Source organism: Thermobia domestica, chromosome 5 (assembly GCF_964235325.1).
Source record: "Thermobia domestica chromosome 5, izTheDome1.hap1.1, whole genome shotgun sequence".
NCBI lineage: Eukaryota > Metazoa > Arthropoda > Insecta > Zygentoma > Lepismatidae > Thermobia > Thermobia domestica.
Window position 1 is genome coordinate 72,988,491 of NC_137458.1, and position 15,133 is coordinate 73,003,623.

At 37.4% G+C, this 15,133-nt stretch overlaps 1 protein-coding gene across 1 annotated transcript in view; it reads right to left on the reverse strand.

Moving 5' to 3' along the window:
• LOC145685963 (uncharacterized) overlaps window positions 1–15,133 on the reverse strand; it is a gene marked incomplete in the record, with an annotated part of 117,056 nt that overhangs the window by 9,773 nt on the left and 92,150 nt on the right. The window contains 2 exon segments of the mRNA XM_081758755.1: window positions 5,491–5,756; window positions 8,657–8,799. Coding sequence (XP_081614881.1) covers window positions 5,491–5,756; window positions 8,657–8,799 — 409 coding nt within the window.

Consider the following 15,133-nt stretch of genomic DNA (forward strand, 5'->3'; position numbering starts at 1 on the left):
CTGGGGGCACAAGCGGGTCTGGGCAGGGAAGGCACAAGTGCATGGTCTTTGCATTTTTTTTTTTTTGAAGGTGAACTTTGTGCCTCCTTTACGGGTCTTTGGGGGTTTTCGGATCCACGTCTGGATCCGAGTTTTCAGATCCAGATCCGGAACTGGTTCCTAAGATCCGGTTCTGGAACCGGGTTTTCAGATCCGGATCTGGAACCGGTCCTTAAGATCCGGTTCTGGAACCGGGTTTTCGGATAAAGATTTGAAACAGTTTTCGGATCCAGGTCCGGAACCGATTCCAGAACCGGTTCTGAAAACCGGATCTTCGAGAACCGGTTCCTCGCGGAACCGGAACTTTGTGGCCATCCCTAGTAAGAATGTGTATCTTTTCCCATTCATACAATTTTAGTACATTATTTGTTTATTTATTCATGCTTATTTCGTACCTAGGAGATTGCAGGATCAACAATTGATACTATGGTGAAGATTTTAAAGAAGCGAAATACAAAGGTCTGTTACTTTTAACTAAGCAATCATTTAGATTCAAAGGGTTGTCAGCTACACGGGAGATGCAGGAATTAAAAAATGAAACGGAGTTTCTACTGTCACCTCTCACAGTTATGTCCTTTAGATTAAAGAAGACGGATGATTAATGAAAGTGAATAGTAATTGGTGGAGTGATAATGAGGGAGGAAACGGGAGAACCCACGGACACGATGCTATCAACAAACTCAGATAATCTGAAATCGAACTATTCCAATAACTGTCATGTGGCTGACAAACACAGCTCTTTTCTTTGAATTTGAATAATTACTTGGTTAGAAGTGACATACCTTAATGTTTTACTTCTTTGAAATGTTCGCAATAATGTCAATTATTGATCCTGGGATCTTCTTCCAAGTGTAAACTAAGTATCAACAAAAGAAATTTACGTGCTAAAATACTGTATGAATGCAAAAAGATATACATTCTCACCACGGCGCTTATACTTTCCGATTTATATATTTCTTCAAAGTTCCTGCAATTGAACACAAGCTGACTTACTTTGCACCAGAAGTGTGAGGATAAGACGACACATTATGTAGCTCAGCAACCACTTGCGGACAGGTTCTAAATGTGAGACTATATTCATTTTTAAAAATAATAATTTTGAAGTAATTAACATATAAAGCCTAGATCGGAATTCTTGAAGAAATGTTGTGTTGTCAAAGAAAATATGAATGTAAAGTTTATTTCTTTAATAGATGTGCAGTTCGGCAAATTGTTTGAACTTCCTCTGCTGGATTTTACAACAGTATTCCTTCCTCCTTTCATCCATCTTTTGACCGCATTTGCGGGGTTGCAATGTCGCAACACCCACTGTGTCTCTGTCTCTCACTCTCTCTCCCAATACTATCGCTAATGTGAAACAGATGTCAGGCTCTTCACATCTTGCTACAATCGAGCATAATATACGGTATATATATATATATATATATATATATATATATATATATATATATTAAGCAGCAATCTTCTAATCACTGACTGAAAAGACAAAGTTTGGAATTGTGACAACTAAGTAGTCCATGTGGACTTGAGAAACGGCTGTCAAATGCTGGAAATGAGGGTTCTGGTTGGCTATTTAGTTATCCGGGGTGTTTTCCACTAGTTCCCGTGGACGATGACTTATTTATAACACTAGCCACCACACGTCAAAGGCGGCATCCTTTATATAGAAACTGCACATCTGCTGAAGAAGTAAACTATACACATACTCTAAAGAAATAACGAGTAAAAAATTGACAATATATTACTTTCTATCGAAGATTAGGAATCATGCATGCAACATCCAAAAGAAATCGGGTTGGCAATAGTGGGTTTGGAAGTAGAACTCAAATAGTCAAGGCAAGGAGAATAAAAATACTGAGGACTACACATATTTTCCTACGCATTAAATTAGCTCCGAATCACGCAATGAAATTATGTGAAATTTCTCACGGTTTGACAAATAACTGAATATTTACATTCACACAGATTGAACACAAATATCTACTCGTTTCTGAGGTCAGTTAAAAATATGTTAATTTTATTATAATGACTTATGTACAGTCATGGGCAAAAATAATGCCTTCTATTAATGACTTTCTGTATAATATGAGTAATGGGAGCAAATACTTCATGCCCTGAAGTATGTTATTTTCTTAATGACATACTAGGATGTACGTATATCAATTAATACAAAAATAGTTCAATAATCCATCCATAATTTCTTTAATTAGCTCATTTTCTCTTTAATTTACAGTTAACAGTATACAAATTGTTTCATTCCACAGGAATTACTATATCAATGGGAACTTACTTTCGAAACTACGATCACATATTTTAAGAATTTATCTCATGAATAATGGTTTTTCGCACGGACGAGGAAACGATGCCACAAAATGGATGAATGACCAATTAAACAAAGGTAGCAAGGCAATCGCTATGTAAGACAGCTCACTGTATACCCGGTACGGAAAGAGAGCGGTATGCAGTAAGCTTTATGGCAGTGACGGATATTTTGATTATGTCAATGTTAGAACAACAAACGGTATGTTACGCTTTATGAGGTTACTCAAGGACATTTAGCTACAGCAGCACAGATCATGAGTACTGTATACAGGGTGATTCTTTATAGGGTTTACAACTTCAATCAATTATAATTCTTTACTGGAACCACAGACAGATTTGGTTTATATGTCATTATACTGCAAAACACTTCAAGTTTTTGGTGACAAATTCATTATGGTTCAATGTGTGCACCTGCGATCATCCTGGACACAACCCAATGAAATTCGGTTTTTTGCCAAACAATAGCCAGCATTTCGGGGGTAACGTCCGCGATGGCTGTTGTGATACGATATTTCAGTTCATTAACATTATCAGGTAGGGAGAGGGTGTACATCTCATCTTTTACAAACCCCCACAGAAAGAAGTCAAGTGGCATGTAATCTGGAGACCGTGGCGGCCAGGCAATTGGTCCACCGTCGCACAGAACAACCTGTTTCAACAAACGTCTGGTGCCTTTGTACACTGTTGGTATGCTGGGTGGGTTCCTTGTCGTATTGTGTGCGAAACTTACGCTGTATACTCGTTGCTGACTTCGTTTCTTCACACCAAAACACACACTTAGCTCTTTCCGCACCAGTGAAAGTCTTCATTTCCAAAGACGCATGTGGTCAAGTCCGCAACTACTCACTACGTGAGTCAAACTTAAAATTTTGCAGTATAATGATATATAAATTAAGTCTTTATGTGGTTTCAATAAAGAATTACCCTGTATGGTCACAGAATCCTTGATGTTCATGAATGTAAGAGATGTTTTACAAAATTATAGTCAATACACACAAGCATCACTAATCTGCCACCACAAGCAGATCAGCTGAACTCTAACAGCGAAGTTATGTGAGAAACTGCTTAGGTAGATTCACGTCAAAATTGGCCACATCACTCCATGCAACGGTTTACGGTTATCTTTAGGGGGTTCTTTTTGTGTTCAAACTGGAATAGTGAATTCCTACGCGTTAACAACATAGAATAACTACAACCATATGGACACTTGCAGTTTCCTATTGGCTCATTATAGAAAAGACTCATTTTCGGACAGAATGCTGACATGAGATAAAAAAAAATGGATGCTTTACCATACCATTAATGAAAACGACAGGGCATGCCTAAGGAGATCCAGTAGGAAAAACAATAGCAAAACAACCACCACACACAGCAAGTAACGATATGTGTTTGGTGACATATAAGATATACCATCCATTTTCGATTTCTGCCGGTTAACCAGACAATTATGGCAATAGCTGGAACGGTTATTCAGTGCATTACTGCTGCACTGGTCCACTGAAGGCTATGCTTATTCACAGAAACAATGCCATCATAGACGGCAAGGATCACAAGAATTTGGCTGGGAGTAAATGCTTGGCCTGCCTTTTTGCCAAGTCTTGAGGTTTTAGTTTGTTTAGAAGATTCCACGACAATTTTGACAGAAACTCAACGTGCACCACGAATATGCCAGAAATGTCTACTTTATTCGGACATGTACTTAAAAACTGGCTGACAGGCAGGGAAAGATTGTAGATTCACGTCGTGATTATTTTGCTAACATGGAACAGGAGACAGAAATGCACATGTGAACGTCATAAATTTAAATATAATGACTGAAAAGTCCGATATATCCAGCATAAACCAGATAGCTAATCTGGCAATTTTGAATGTCAAATACATATGATACGAAACATACATAGGGTGAGTGGAAATAACACCAAGACTTATGGGAAATTAATTTTTACAAGAAAACACAAAGAAGGAGAGGGAACGGGGGCGGAATCATAACTCGAGAACGAAATATCGGATGGAGGTCAGGAAAAAGGACATAGTGGGTATTTTGTGACTAGATTCCATTTAATGAACCAGTGGATATGGAATGTGTGCCAGTTTTCAGTTCTATCAATTGTCGTTTGTAGTAGACCTCATAAATTTCCTTCTATGCTTCGAGGCTTGCCGCTTCTGTTTCGCATTCACTGGTACATTCAGGGAATCTAGGGTCAAGATAAACACTATGTTCCTTTGCCTGATCTTGATTCGACATTTCGTTCTCGACTTATGACTTTGTATTTTATTGTCTTGACCAATTTTACATGGACTGTAACTATACTAACTATACACATATATACACTACTACACACTAACTGTAAGTCTATATAGCTATACACATTTGAGTTTCCAAGTTGGTATATATATATATACAAGGTGTCTCAAAAGTCCCCTGACATAGGGTAACTGTTATTATGAGAGCTACAACAAAATGTAAGAGGGAAAACCGTCTTGAAATATGATGTTTTCAATCTAAAGTGAAGAATTTTTTTAAATCGGACGAGTCGTTTGGGCTATACACTCTTTATGCGCCCAATGTTAAATGAAACTGAAACGTTGCCATTTACCTGGATCCACGACATAATTGAATGAAGTTACTGTCTGTTTTATACTAGCGTGTCGTTGGCCTGCCCTCATTTCAAACATAACCCCATTCATCATACTCTTACTAAATTTGTCCACCTCCCATCCCGGCCTTCCCTCCCCCAGCCGCAGGTAAATGACAATGTTACATTTTCATTTAATATTGGGCGAATAAAGAGTGTACAGCTCAAAGGACTTGTCCGCTTTAAAAAAAAAAAAAAAAAAAATCCTTCACTTTAGATTGAAAACAATATATTTGGGGACGGTTTCCCCTCTTACATTTTATTGTAACTCTATGTCAGGGAACTTTTGAAACATGCTGTATATATATATATATATATATATATATATATATATATATATATATATATATTCATATTTATATTTTCGTGCGAGGATGCATTTCTTAACGTATTTCGGTGTTATTTCTGAACTCTGTATATCCAGATACATATGTTACAACATAACTGACGAAATAATAAGGAGAAGATGATGAATGGATGCTCACACACTTACCTCACAACAAAGATTCTATTATATTCGTTCTCTCTGACAACATCTTCCATAATAGCTTTTAAAGCACATGTGAAAAGAGTGTCAAAGGCATGTGCATTCGTGAATCCAACGTTTTTATGATTAATCAGAGCATCTTGCCTCTTACATCCTAATTCTGAAGCGACAAGCACAATCTTTACATTGGGACTTTTCACAAGACTATGTATCCACTCCATTTTGCCCATGCTTATTTTGTTAAAAAGAGACAAATCGAAACAGTCGTATACCTGAAAAGACAATAAATGAAATGTCGACTATGAATGTTACATGTTATGGCTAAACAACATGCTTAAATATAAATCCAAAGATATTTCATATGAAAATAGTTTTAAACCACATGATGTAACTGTGTAGTTTCGTCCCGCTGATTCTATAAATTTAACTCTTGTATTTTGGTGCACAGATTTCTTTCCACTTGAAAATCGATGAGTTCCATACTTTACAGAAGACATATCAATACTAAAAATTGATTTATGCAGTCAAACTTGATTTAGAAACTTTCTGCCTTCAGTTTTTATAAAAGGATTACTTTCACGTTCTAACCTCCAGTGAAGTATTTTGACTAAGGTATCAATATTTAACACGTACAATTAGTTCCTAAAATTGTTTCAATGTTTACAAATACCAATCAATTACCTTGAAATTATGTGAAAACAGGCCCGCAACTAGAGGGGGACTAGGGGGGCCTGGACCCCTCTAAAGTTTTCGTAGTTCCCCAGATCTCAATACAAAATGCCATTAATGAAAAAAAAAAAAAAAAGATATTTGTAAAAGAATCTTTAATGACTTGGCCCCTTCCTAACTTATTCATGGACCCCCCAAACCCTATGGCTGGTTTCGGGCCTGTGTGAAAGCAAAACACAATATTTCGCCCTATCTTAAAGTTGAGTAAAAGCAGATAATGGAAGGTTAAAAAGCATCTAATCCTTTATCTTGGTTAAAAGACAACATAACAAAGAAAATATACTAATATTGGATGATGTTGTTCCCAAGAAAACACCCATAAAGAATTATGTACATCATAAACAGATTTACCTTCATTTTGCGCATGCCGAACTGAAGATAAAAATCTATACAACATAATTTTCATTTTAGATTTTATTACACTCTACTGAGTCTATTACGAATAAATTGCTGACGAGCATACACTTCATGAAAGAAAAATCCTGAAAAGCCTTGAGCGAGGTCATTGGTATGAAGATGACTTGAACCTACTAGTTAAGTTCTTGCCTATTAAAGGGAGAAACTAGTTCGAATTTTATTGGGTGTTTACGTGATTTGGTATCCCCAGTAGAATTGTAGGTCTACATTTAACATATCCTTGGTATTGGAAAGGGACGTCACACTTCCACCAAATATACTCAAAGTTCTCCTGCCTAATGTTCAAGCACTGTTGTTAGACACCGAACACTGAAAAACTTCTCATTTTTCTTTTTACATGTTTAAATTATAATCGCTAATCCCTTGCGCATTTACAAGTTATATATTAGCTGTCCATGTAGTATGCGGAACACAATAATACTCAACATATATCACTATGCAAACCAATATCAAGTTGGTCAATTAAATCACGAAGTATGTGGCATAATTGACACTGTAGACAATCTCTATTACGAATATTATGAAAAATGTAACTATTAGTTATTTAACAAAAAATTGGCTACTTATCATTGAGTCCTCACTTAAAAAGCCTAAACACCTTTTAGACGTTTCGGAACTCACAGCTGGTTGCTTCCTCACTGGCAAGGTGAAAGGGATTAAAACAGAAAAGAGATAAAAGGTGTAAAATTAGGAACACATACCACCAAATAAAAGTAACGTACAGAGTGGATCCTGAAATGAGCAAAGCGAAGTGAAAAAGGAATGAACTGAATTAAAGAAAGCGCGGTGTCTGTGTTACATCACTGTTGCCAGATTATTAATTATTTAGTCCAGAATATGGAAAACCGCCTGCTGTGACAAGGAAATAGTAAAAGAGAGAAACGGCTGTGTCTGTGCGTTTAGGGCCACTGTTTGGCTTTTATTTAAAAGATCAAGAGAAAATTTTAGACATCCCCTCCCCCCGCTGCTATGCGCTTCGAAGTTAAAGAAAAATTAATTTTTTTATAGTTTAACGTCTTACGATTATCCTTTTAGGATAAAGGAGGTGGATGAGTAATGGAAGTGAATGTGAAATTAAGTTTTTGTGCTCTCCCACCGGGAATTGAACTCAGAACCACGTGCGCCATAGACATACGCGTTAGAAACAAGACCAGCGGGGAAGGCTTGAAAGTCAGAGATTCTGCGTTTGCTGTTAGCGGAAGTTCCACGTTCGAATTATGGAATGGCTATACTGGATTTTTACTTTTTTTTTTTTTTTTTTGTTTCCCTTGATGCAGAATCTGAAAAGAAAATCAATAGATGTTAGAAAACTTGAGGAAGGGCTTTGAAGAATATGGGATGAAAATAAATGTTAGAAAGACAAAAGCTATGGTGACTGTAACGAAACGGTCTGTGTCAAATATAAAACTAGGAGAGGAGAAAATAGAACAAATGAATAGTTTTCGATACCTGCGTAGTATTCTTAGTAATGACATGAAGTGCGAACGTAGGTGTGTAAAAAGTGTGGAAATGTAGATGTGGAGAATAACGAAAAGAATTAGTTGGGTCGAGCAGAAAACGAACGAGAGGGTGTTAGAAATGGTGGGGAAAAAAGAACTTTTTTGTATATTATTGAGAAGAGGAAGAGAAACTGGTTGGGACATTGCCTGAGAAGAAATTGTATCATGAGGGACGTGCTAGAGGGTATGGTGGCAGGAAAGAGAGGGAGGGCGAAGGAGATTACAATTAATGGACGATATAAAAGCAGAAAGATCATACGTGAAGACGAAGAGATTAGCGGAGGACCGTGGAACATGGACGCTTCTAAGCTGCGGCAAGTGACCTGCCAATAAGGGCAGAATACCTATGATGATGACTAGTTAAACCTATCGAATGCCGGGGTTCTTCCTCTAAATACCAAAACAGTAGGCAATTTCTCTTTTAAAAAAGGTCCGTTTTTCACTGTTTTCACCGTACAATGACTGGTAACTGCATCTTGAACTCATATTAAAAAAATAAATACTAAGAATAGAATTTAACAACTTACTTCACAAGAGCATCTTTTTTTCAGATTTTCCCTGAATATTTTCATTAATTCCATGAATTGTAAGCAGTCTCGTGAGTAGACCAAAAGCACTTTCAGGTCATTGTTTGCTGCTGTATCACGGGAAATAATCACTTTTTCAGGTGCTGCAAGAAAGAAAAATAAATAAATACATATAAAAATGAAACCACACAACAGACGCAATTACAGTGGAGTCTCGCTAATCCGAACTAATTGGGACCGAACCCTGTTCGGATTACGTGATTGCTCGGATTAGCCGGAATAACAGTAAAATTGCGGTTCGAAGCGGCTGAACGGGTCTATTGTGTTGTAATACATAGCGTATAGTATTTCAAAACACGTTTTTTGACTACAGTATACCTGGTATGTACTATACTGGAAAAATGTAAAAATGTTAAAAATGTTAGAAAAACTTTATGCCTTTATTTTTTCACGTATAGTACGTACAGTAGTACCAAATGTTTCCGTTAGGGGTATTATTATCCTTGTGTAGTTCACCCTGCAGTGGTCGGCAGTTTGCCCAGCTGTTGTCTCAGTGCATTGTTTCCTCTGTTTTCAGCATTTGCGTATTACAGTGAGAAAGCCGATTGTTATAGCAAGTAAGCGTAAACATACAGCCCTTACTCTTAAAGATAAGCTAGACGCTCTAAAGCGTTTAGATAACATTGAAAGAGTGACTAAATTGGCCACGGCATTACTGTATTTCACTCATTCTGAATCTGTAAGTTTCAATATTGTACAGTACGGACACTGTATTCTATTTCAAACTTCGTGTAATTGTCGTAATGTGGCTTAAGGCCTAAATACAGGCATTGAGGAAAAAAAACTATATTAAACGGAAGTTTTCTTTGCTTTCTACGAAAACATAAACCCATTTTCATTCTTTTAGTTATTAATTTCCTAAAAGTGCGTATTTCGGCCAAAAAATAAAATTTTCCTCCAGGACCTGTTCGGATTACCGGGACTACACTGTATATGCATTAACATTTGAACGGTAAAATCGCCGATAGTCTGAAGTCATCAGATTTTTACATTTTACTAAGAGCAACTAATCCGCTAATGATGAGGAATCCCATTATTTCAAATGTATGTACAATCTTGTTCAAAAAAAATCTTTCCTTTAGTAGGTGATATTCTGACAACCGTGTGTAGAAAATTCTGAAGCTTTGACTCTAAATAAAGGTTTCAACTGGCTGAAGAAAATACATATTTCATACAAACAGTGAACCACTGAAGGACTCGAACCCGGGATCTTCAGCATACATAGTATACCTTGCCGAAGATTTCAGGTTCGAGTCCCGGTTCAGTCAATTACTTTTTCACTCTTTGTATGTCATTGAATTCGCACTTAGAGAGATTCTGGTGTGTAAAAAAATCGGTTCTTTCCTCCTTTTATTAATATATATATAAAAAATACATTCCATACATATATATATAAAAAATACATTTGATTTAATTCCAATTGTGGATTAGAGTATTGAGCTTCCGAAAAAGAGGTGGCTGAGTCAATTTTTTTTAACAAGACTACACAAAATAAGAGAACTGACTACTAATATTCCAAGCAGTAAACTCACACAGCTCCTTAACTTATAGGATAGTAAGAACATATGGTTATATCTCGACTCCTCATAAAGTGTAAAAATTAAGTAGATGACTGAACTAGGAACAGTTAACGTAACAGGTATAACTGTAATTCACGATCCAATGACTCAGAAATGCAACATAATATCTTGAGTTATCCTTATATGGAATAGATGTGTCTTACAGATAGGAATATTCACATGTGCAACTGAGCACATGGTCCACACTGAAAGTTTGGTATTGGCCATGACTGAATAAATAAATTCCGCTATTGGCCATGACTAAGTAAGTAAATTTTGGTATTGGCCGTGACTGAGCAAGTGAATTCTGATACTGACCATGACTAAGTAATAAATTTTGGTATTGGTCATGACTAAGTAAGTATAACTTATACTTTTAGATCTATAGTATAAGCTTATCTTCTTATCGTAACTACTTCTTATGAGTCTACCTTCCTGTATTTGGAAGACAATAGAAAACTAATATCAAGTAATAATTACAAACTAATGATATCTTCAATATTTTAGCATTCTGACTACACTCATCAACATTAACAAGTAAACATATATCACAAATTAATCTATTTCTTTAGTTATTTCATACTAACAAACTTATTTTTTAATTCTTTCTTCTGTAGCATTTGAATTTTTAATTCAATTTGTTCTCCTTCTTTCAAAATTTCAAGTTTTAATACCGTTCAGCACTTCTCAAGATAATTTTCTTTTATTAGTTTATTCTTATAATTTCTTTTTGAATCTGTCTTGATTTTTTAAGTTGTTCTTCATTTCTGTGGGTAGCTAAAAAAAGGATTTCTTGACTCTTCTGTGAAATGTACCACATTTCCATGTCTTTAGACACATTTTGAAACATTTACTTAACCCAATTTAACTTCCCTTACCTTCGAGGTAAGTGTGAACCCTGGAATACCTTGTATGTGGTAATGAAGTCATAATTACTTAGCTCTATACACATACATGCTGTCCTTCATTCGAATTCTTAATATATTCCTTCAGTCAGTCCCACTAATTTTTAGTTTTTCATCCTTTGAAACAAAGGACAGAGTACCGGTCATCCTGTCCGCCTAACTAGGTTAGTACTTCCGTAAGTTACATTAGGTAAATGGAACAGAACCTGTCTTCACGAAGAGAACACTTAGACACAAGCAAACATACGCAAAATTTCCAAAGATGGAAACTAATGTAAGTAAAAATCATACTATATATGTGAACAAACTCAGGTTAAGTTTGAAAGAAATTGTCAAGTGAGAAAATCAGGGGAAAAGGTAATTCGCAATAAACAAAAACCTGAAAATTCACGGATACAGTGTTAACCGAAACTCACATGGCCTGGCTGATTTATATATTTACTAGAGTGTTCATTTAATGTGTGATTCACAGTTATTTCTTGGACAGTGTTTCAAATATCAAATATGCAACATACAAATTTTGACTATTATTATTTTGTAGCAATCTGTGAAAAATTTTATAACTTAAGAATTTTATTATTATTATTATTATTATTATTATTATTATTATTATTATTATTATTATTAAATCTCCTGTGGATACATATTATTGTTCATGAATTTTAATGTCATAATGTTCCAATTCTTAACCAAATTTCCTTTCTCCCTGTTGAATTTTGAATTTTCATCAACGATACACTGGTACTTGCATATACGTTTCTTTGACGGACATTATATTTAACATAAAGAGAACATGATTTTATCCGAGCTACAGCAAACTATATTCAAATTGTTAAAGGGGGGCGGCGCGGTGGCTCAGTGGTAGAGCGTTCACTTCCGGTACTTTGGGTCCCTTGTTCGATCCCAGCTCGCGCCGTGTGGACTTTGTGGTGGACAAACACTGTGTTCGTGGGTTTTCTCGGGGTTTTCCCGTTTCCTCCCAATTTCATCATTCTACCATTTCACTCATTTCTCATCACCCCGTCTTCTTTAGCCTAGCGGGCATAACCGTGGGACGTAAAACTGAAAGATTTCATTTTTTTCAATTGTTAAACTCTTAGCTCTAAGCACCCAAACAATTAGTTGAAAACTACAAAACCATTTCGTTGAAAGAATGTTGGCTTATTCAATGTCTTTATTTATATGTTCTAAATTTGGATTTATAAATTACCAAAATTTATGAGTAATCAAGAACAGAAATTGTAATATGTTGGACAGCAGCTAGCGTATTCAAGAAAAATCGAACACTTATCAACTTCGAATTCTACCTTTCTTTAATAATTCAAATTTGATGCGCTTTGTTTCTTATTCCGTTGTTTTTATTTGATCTACTAATTTAGAAGCTTATGATAACAGTTCTGAATTCTTTTCCATCTGTTATCTGCGAAATTATAGCGTTTTACGTGTAAGAAGCTTTAATTGACCACGTTTCTTCATTCAACAATACACGTCCGCAGAAAGTTTTTAAGTGATAAAAGTTGTCTCCTACTTAAGCGATTACTCCTAGTACAAATCAGGTTTCAAACGTATGTACTTACTGTTAAGTAACTTTAGATTTTCATTTATCTGAAGATGTCGACAGTGGTTCGAGGAAACAGTTTGTAGGATTCTACACAATCTTAGGATACTAAGAAGCGTATGAGTCTGATTATTAAGCAACGGATTTTTAGATATGTTTTTTTCTGTAGTGAGATAGGGGTCCTTTCTTTTGCCAAAATGTTGATCATATCCTTTTATGTCACCACAACACATTTGTTTTACACAAAAACACATTTTCCAGTTTTCCGTATGTAAATACATATTTTAAGAATTTTCGTCTTAAAAACACAAAATCGCTCATTGAGGCCTGCTACATCGAAATCTTCGGAAGAGAAATGATTATTCTCTCTCACCTTTTTCATATCGAGTGTGTCAGTTTTTTTTTTTTTCTTTGGGGGGGGGGGGGGCAGACTTCTGGCGCCTTACTTTAATCTACACGTAAGGCCCTAGTGTGGGAAATTCTACCCAGCCCAGTTACAACATTGCAGGGCTTTGAATCCACGGCGTGTCTTTTCGTTTATTGTGTTCTGAGTGGTGTTTCAGCACAGTGTGTCTTCTCGTATTATAAAACGCCTAAAATAAATGCAAGTGTTTCATCTCGTTTGCAGAAGTTCTATGACGAATAAAAGGATGTGTTTTCCACTGATGGCAAAATGGTATTTTGCCAACAGTGTGGTAAATCTGTCGCGGCTGACCAACGTTCACCAATTATGCAGGATTTGAAGAGCAAGAAGCATAGTGCTGCTGCTTCACGTTTGAGCAAGAACACATTTCACTGTTCAAATTAAAGAATCCTGAATTACGAATGTTTCTCGTGAAATATACGAACTTCGAATTGCCTGACGAATCAACATTGTGAAAAACTAACAGATGGTGACCTGTAGTTGGCAACACGTCAGATGTATGAGCTGGCAGTGGTGTCGTGGCGCCCGCAGCGCCGGACCGCTGGTGGTGGTGTGTTAGGTCGGTCTCCATACTACGTCAGGCGCAGTGGAACAGCAGTGTCCAGTGGCTTCAGCAGACGGAGGTAGTGTAAAATGGGAGACCTCTTAGATTTTCAAAGAGGGCAAATTGTTGGTGCCCGGTTATGTGGAGTGAGTGTGACGGCAGTGGCTACTGTGTTAGGTGTGTCGCGTGGGACAGTGTCTACACAACACACGGGAAAATCACATCGGGGAAGCGGAACAGTGGGCGGAAGAAAATTATGAGTGACAGGTCACGCCGAGTATTAAAGCGCATTGTCACGCAGAACCTTCGTGCCACTGCGGAGCAAGTGACGGAGGAACTCAATCAGCACCTCCTCCACCTTGTTTCGACAATCACAGTCCGCCGCGAATTACATGACATGAACTTACGGGGTCGTGTTGCACGGGCAAAACCGCTCATCAGGGACCATAACGCTTTCTCACGCCGCAAATGGTGCCGCGACCATGCAACTTGGACCGTTGAGGACTGGAAACGTGTGATATGGTCGGATGAGTCATCCTTCACCCTATTCCCAACCACGGGCCGTGTTTATGTGTGGAGAACGCCCAAAGAAGCTTATGATCTGCAGTGTCTCCGCCCACCTGTGAAACATGGCGGCGGCTCGGTGATGCTGTGGGCCGCCATATTATGGTTTTCATTGGGTCCTGTGGTCACACTTAGCGGACGAATCACTGCCAACGATTATGTCGCAATTTTAGGAGACCACTTGCATCCTATGGTCCGGATGTTGTTCCCGGACAATGACGCCATCTTCCAGGATGATAATGCACCCATTCACACAGCTGGCGTTGTTGCAGCGTGGTTTGAGGAACATCGGGATGAAGTTCAACACCTCCCCTGGCCCGCCCAATCCCCAGATCTCAACATAATTGAACATTTGTGGTCCGTCTTGGAAACACTCCGGCGAAGATTTCCACCTCCATCCTCTCTCACAGAACTGGCCGATGCCCTGCACGAGGAATGGTGTAAAATTCCACTTGCTACCATTCACGACCTCTATGCCTCCATCCCACGTCGCATCAAGGCTGCTCTGAAGGCGAAAGGTGGCCCGACACCATATTAATCTGGTAAGTTGCAATTTCGTTCAGGTGTTTCAATTTTTCTGATCACTATCTGTATCTGCACAGGTGTTACGAGCAAACTTTACAACATATTCGTTCGGAATGTGCGCATCAAAATATTTTAGTATATATGGAGGAAACTACAGACTCCAGTGATAGAAACGTGGGAAACGTGATTGTAGGAATGCTAAGTAATGATGACGAAAAATGATTTGCTAGTGTGTAAAGAGCTATCTGCTGCTCCATATGTAACGATAGCAAGGCTTTTCAACGAAGCAATGCAGCTATTGTGGCCAGAAGGCATAACATTTGACGATGTTCTTCTTG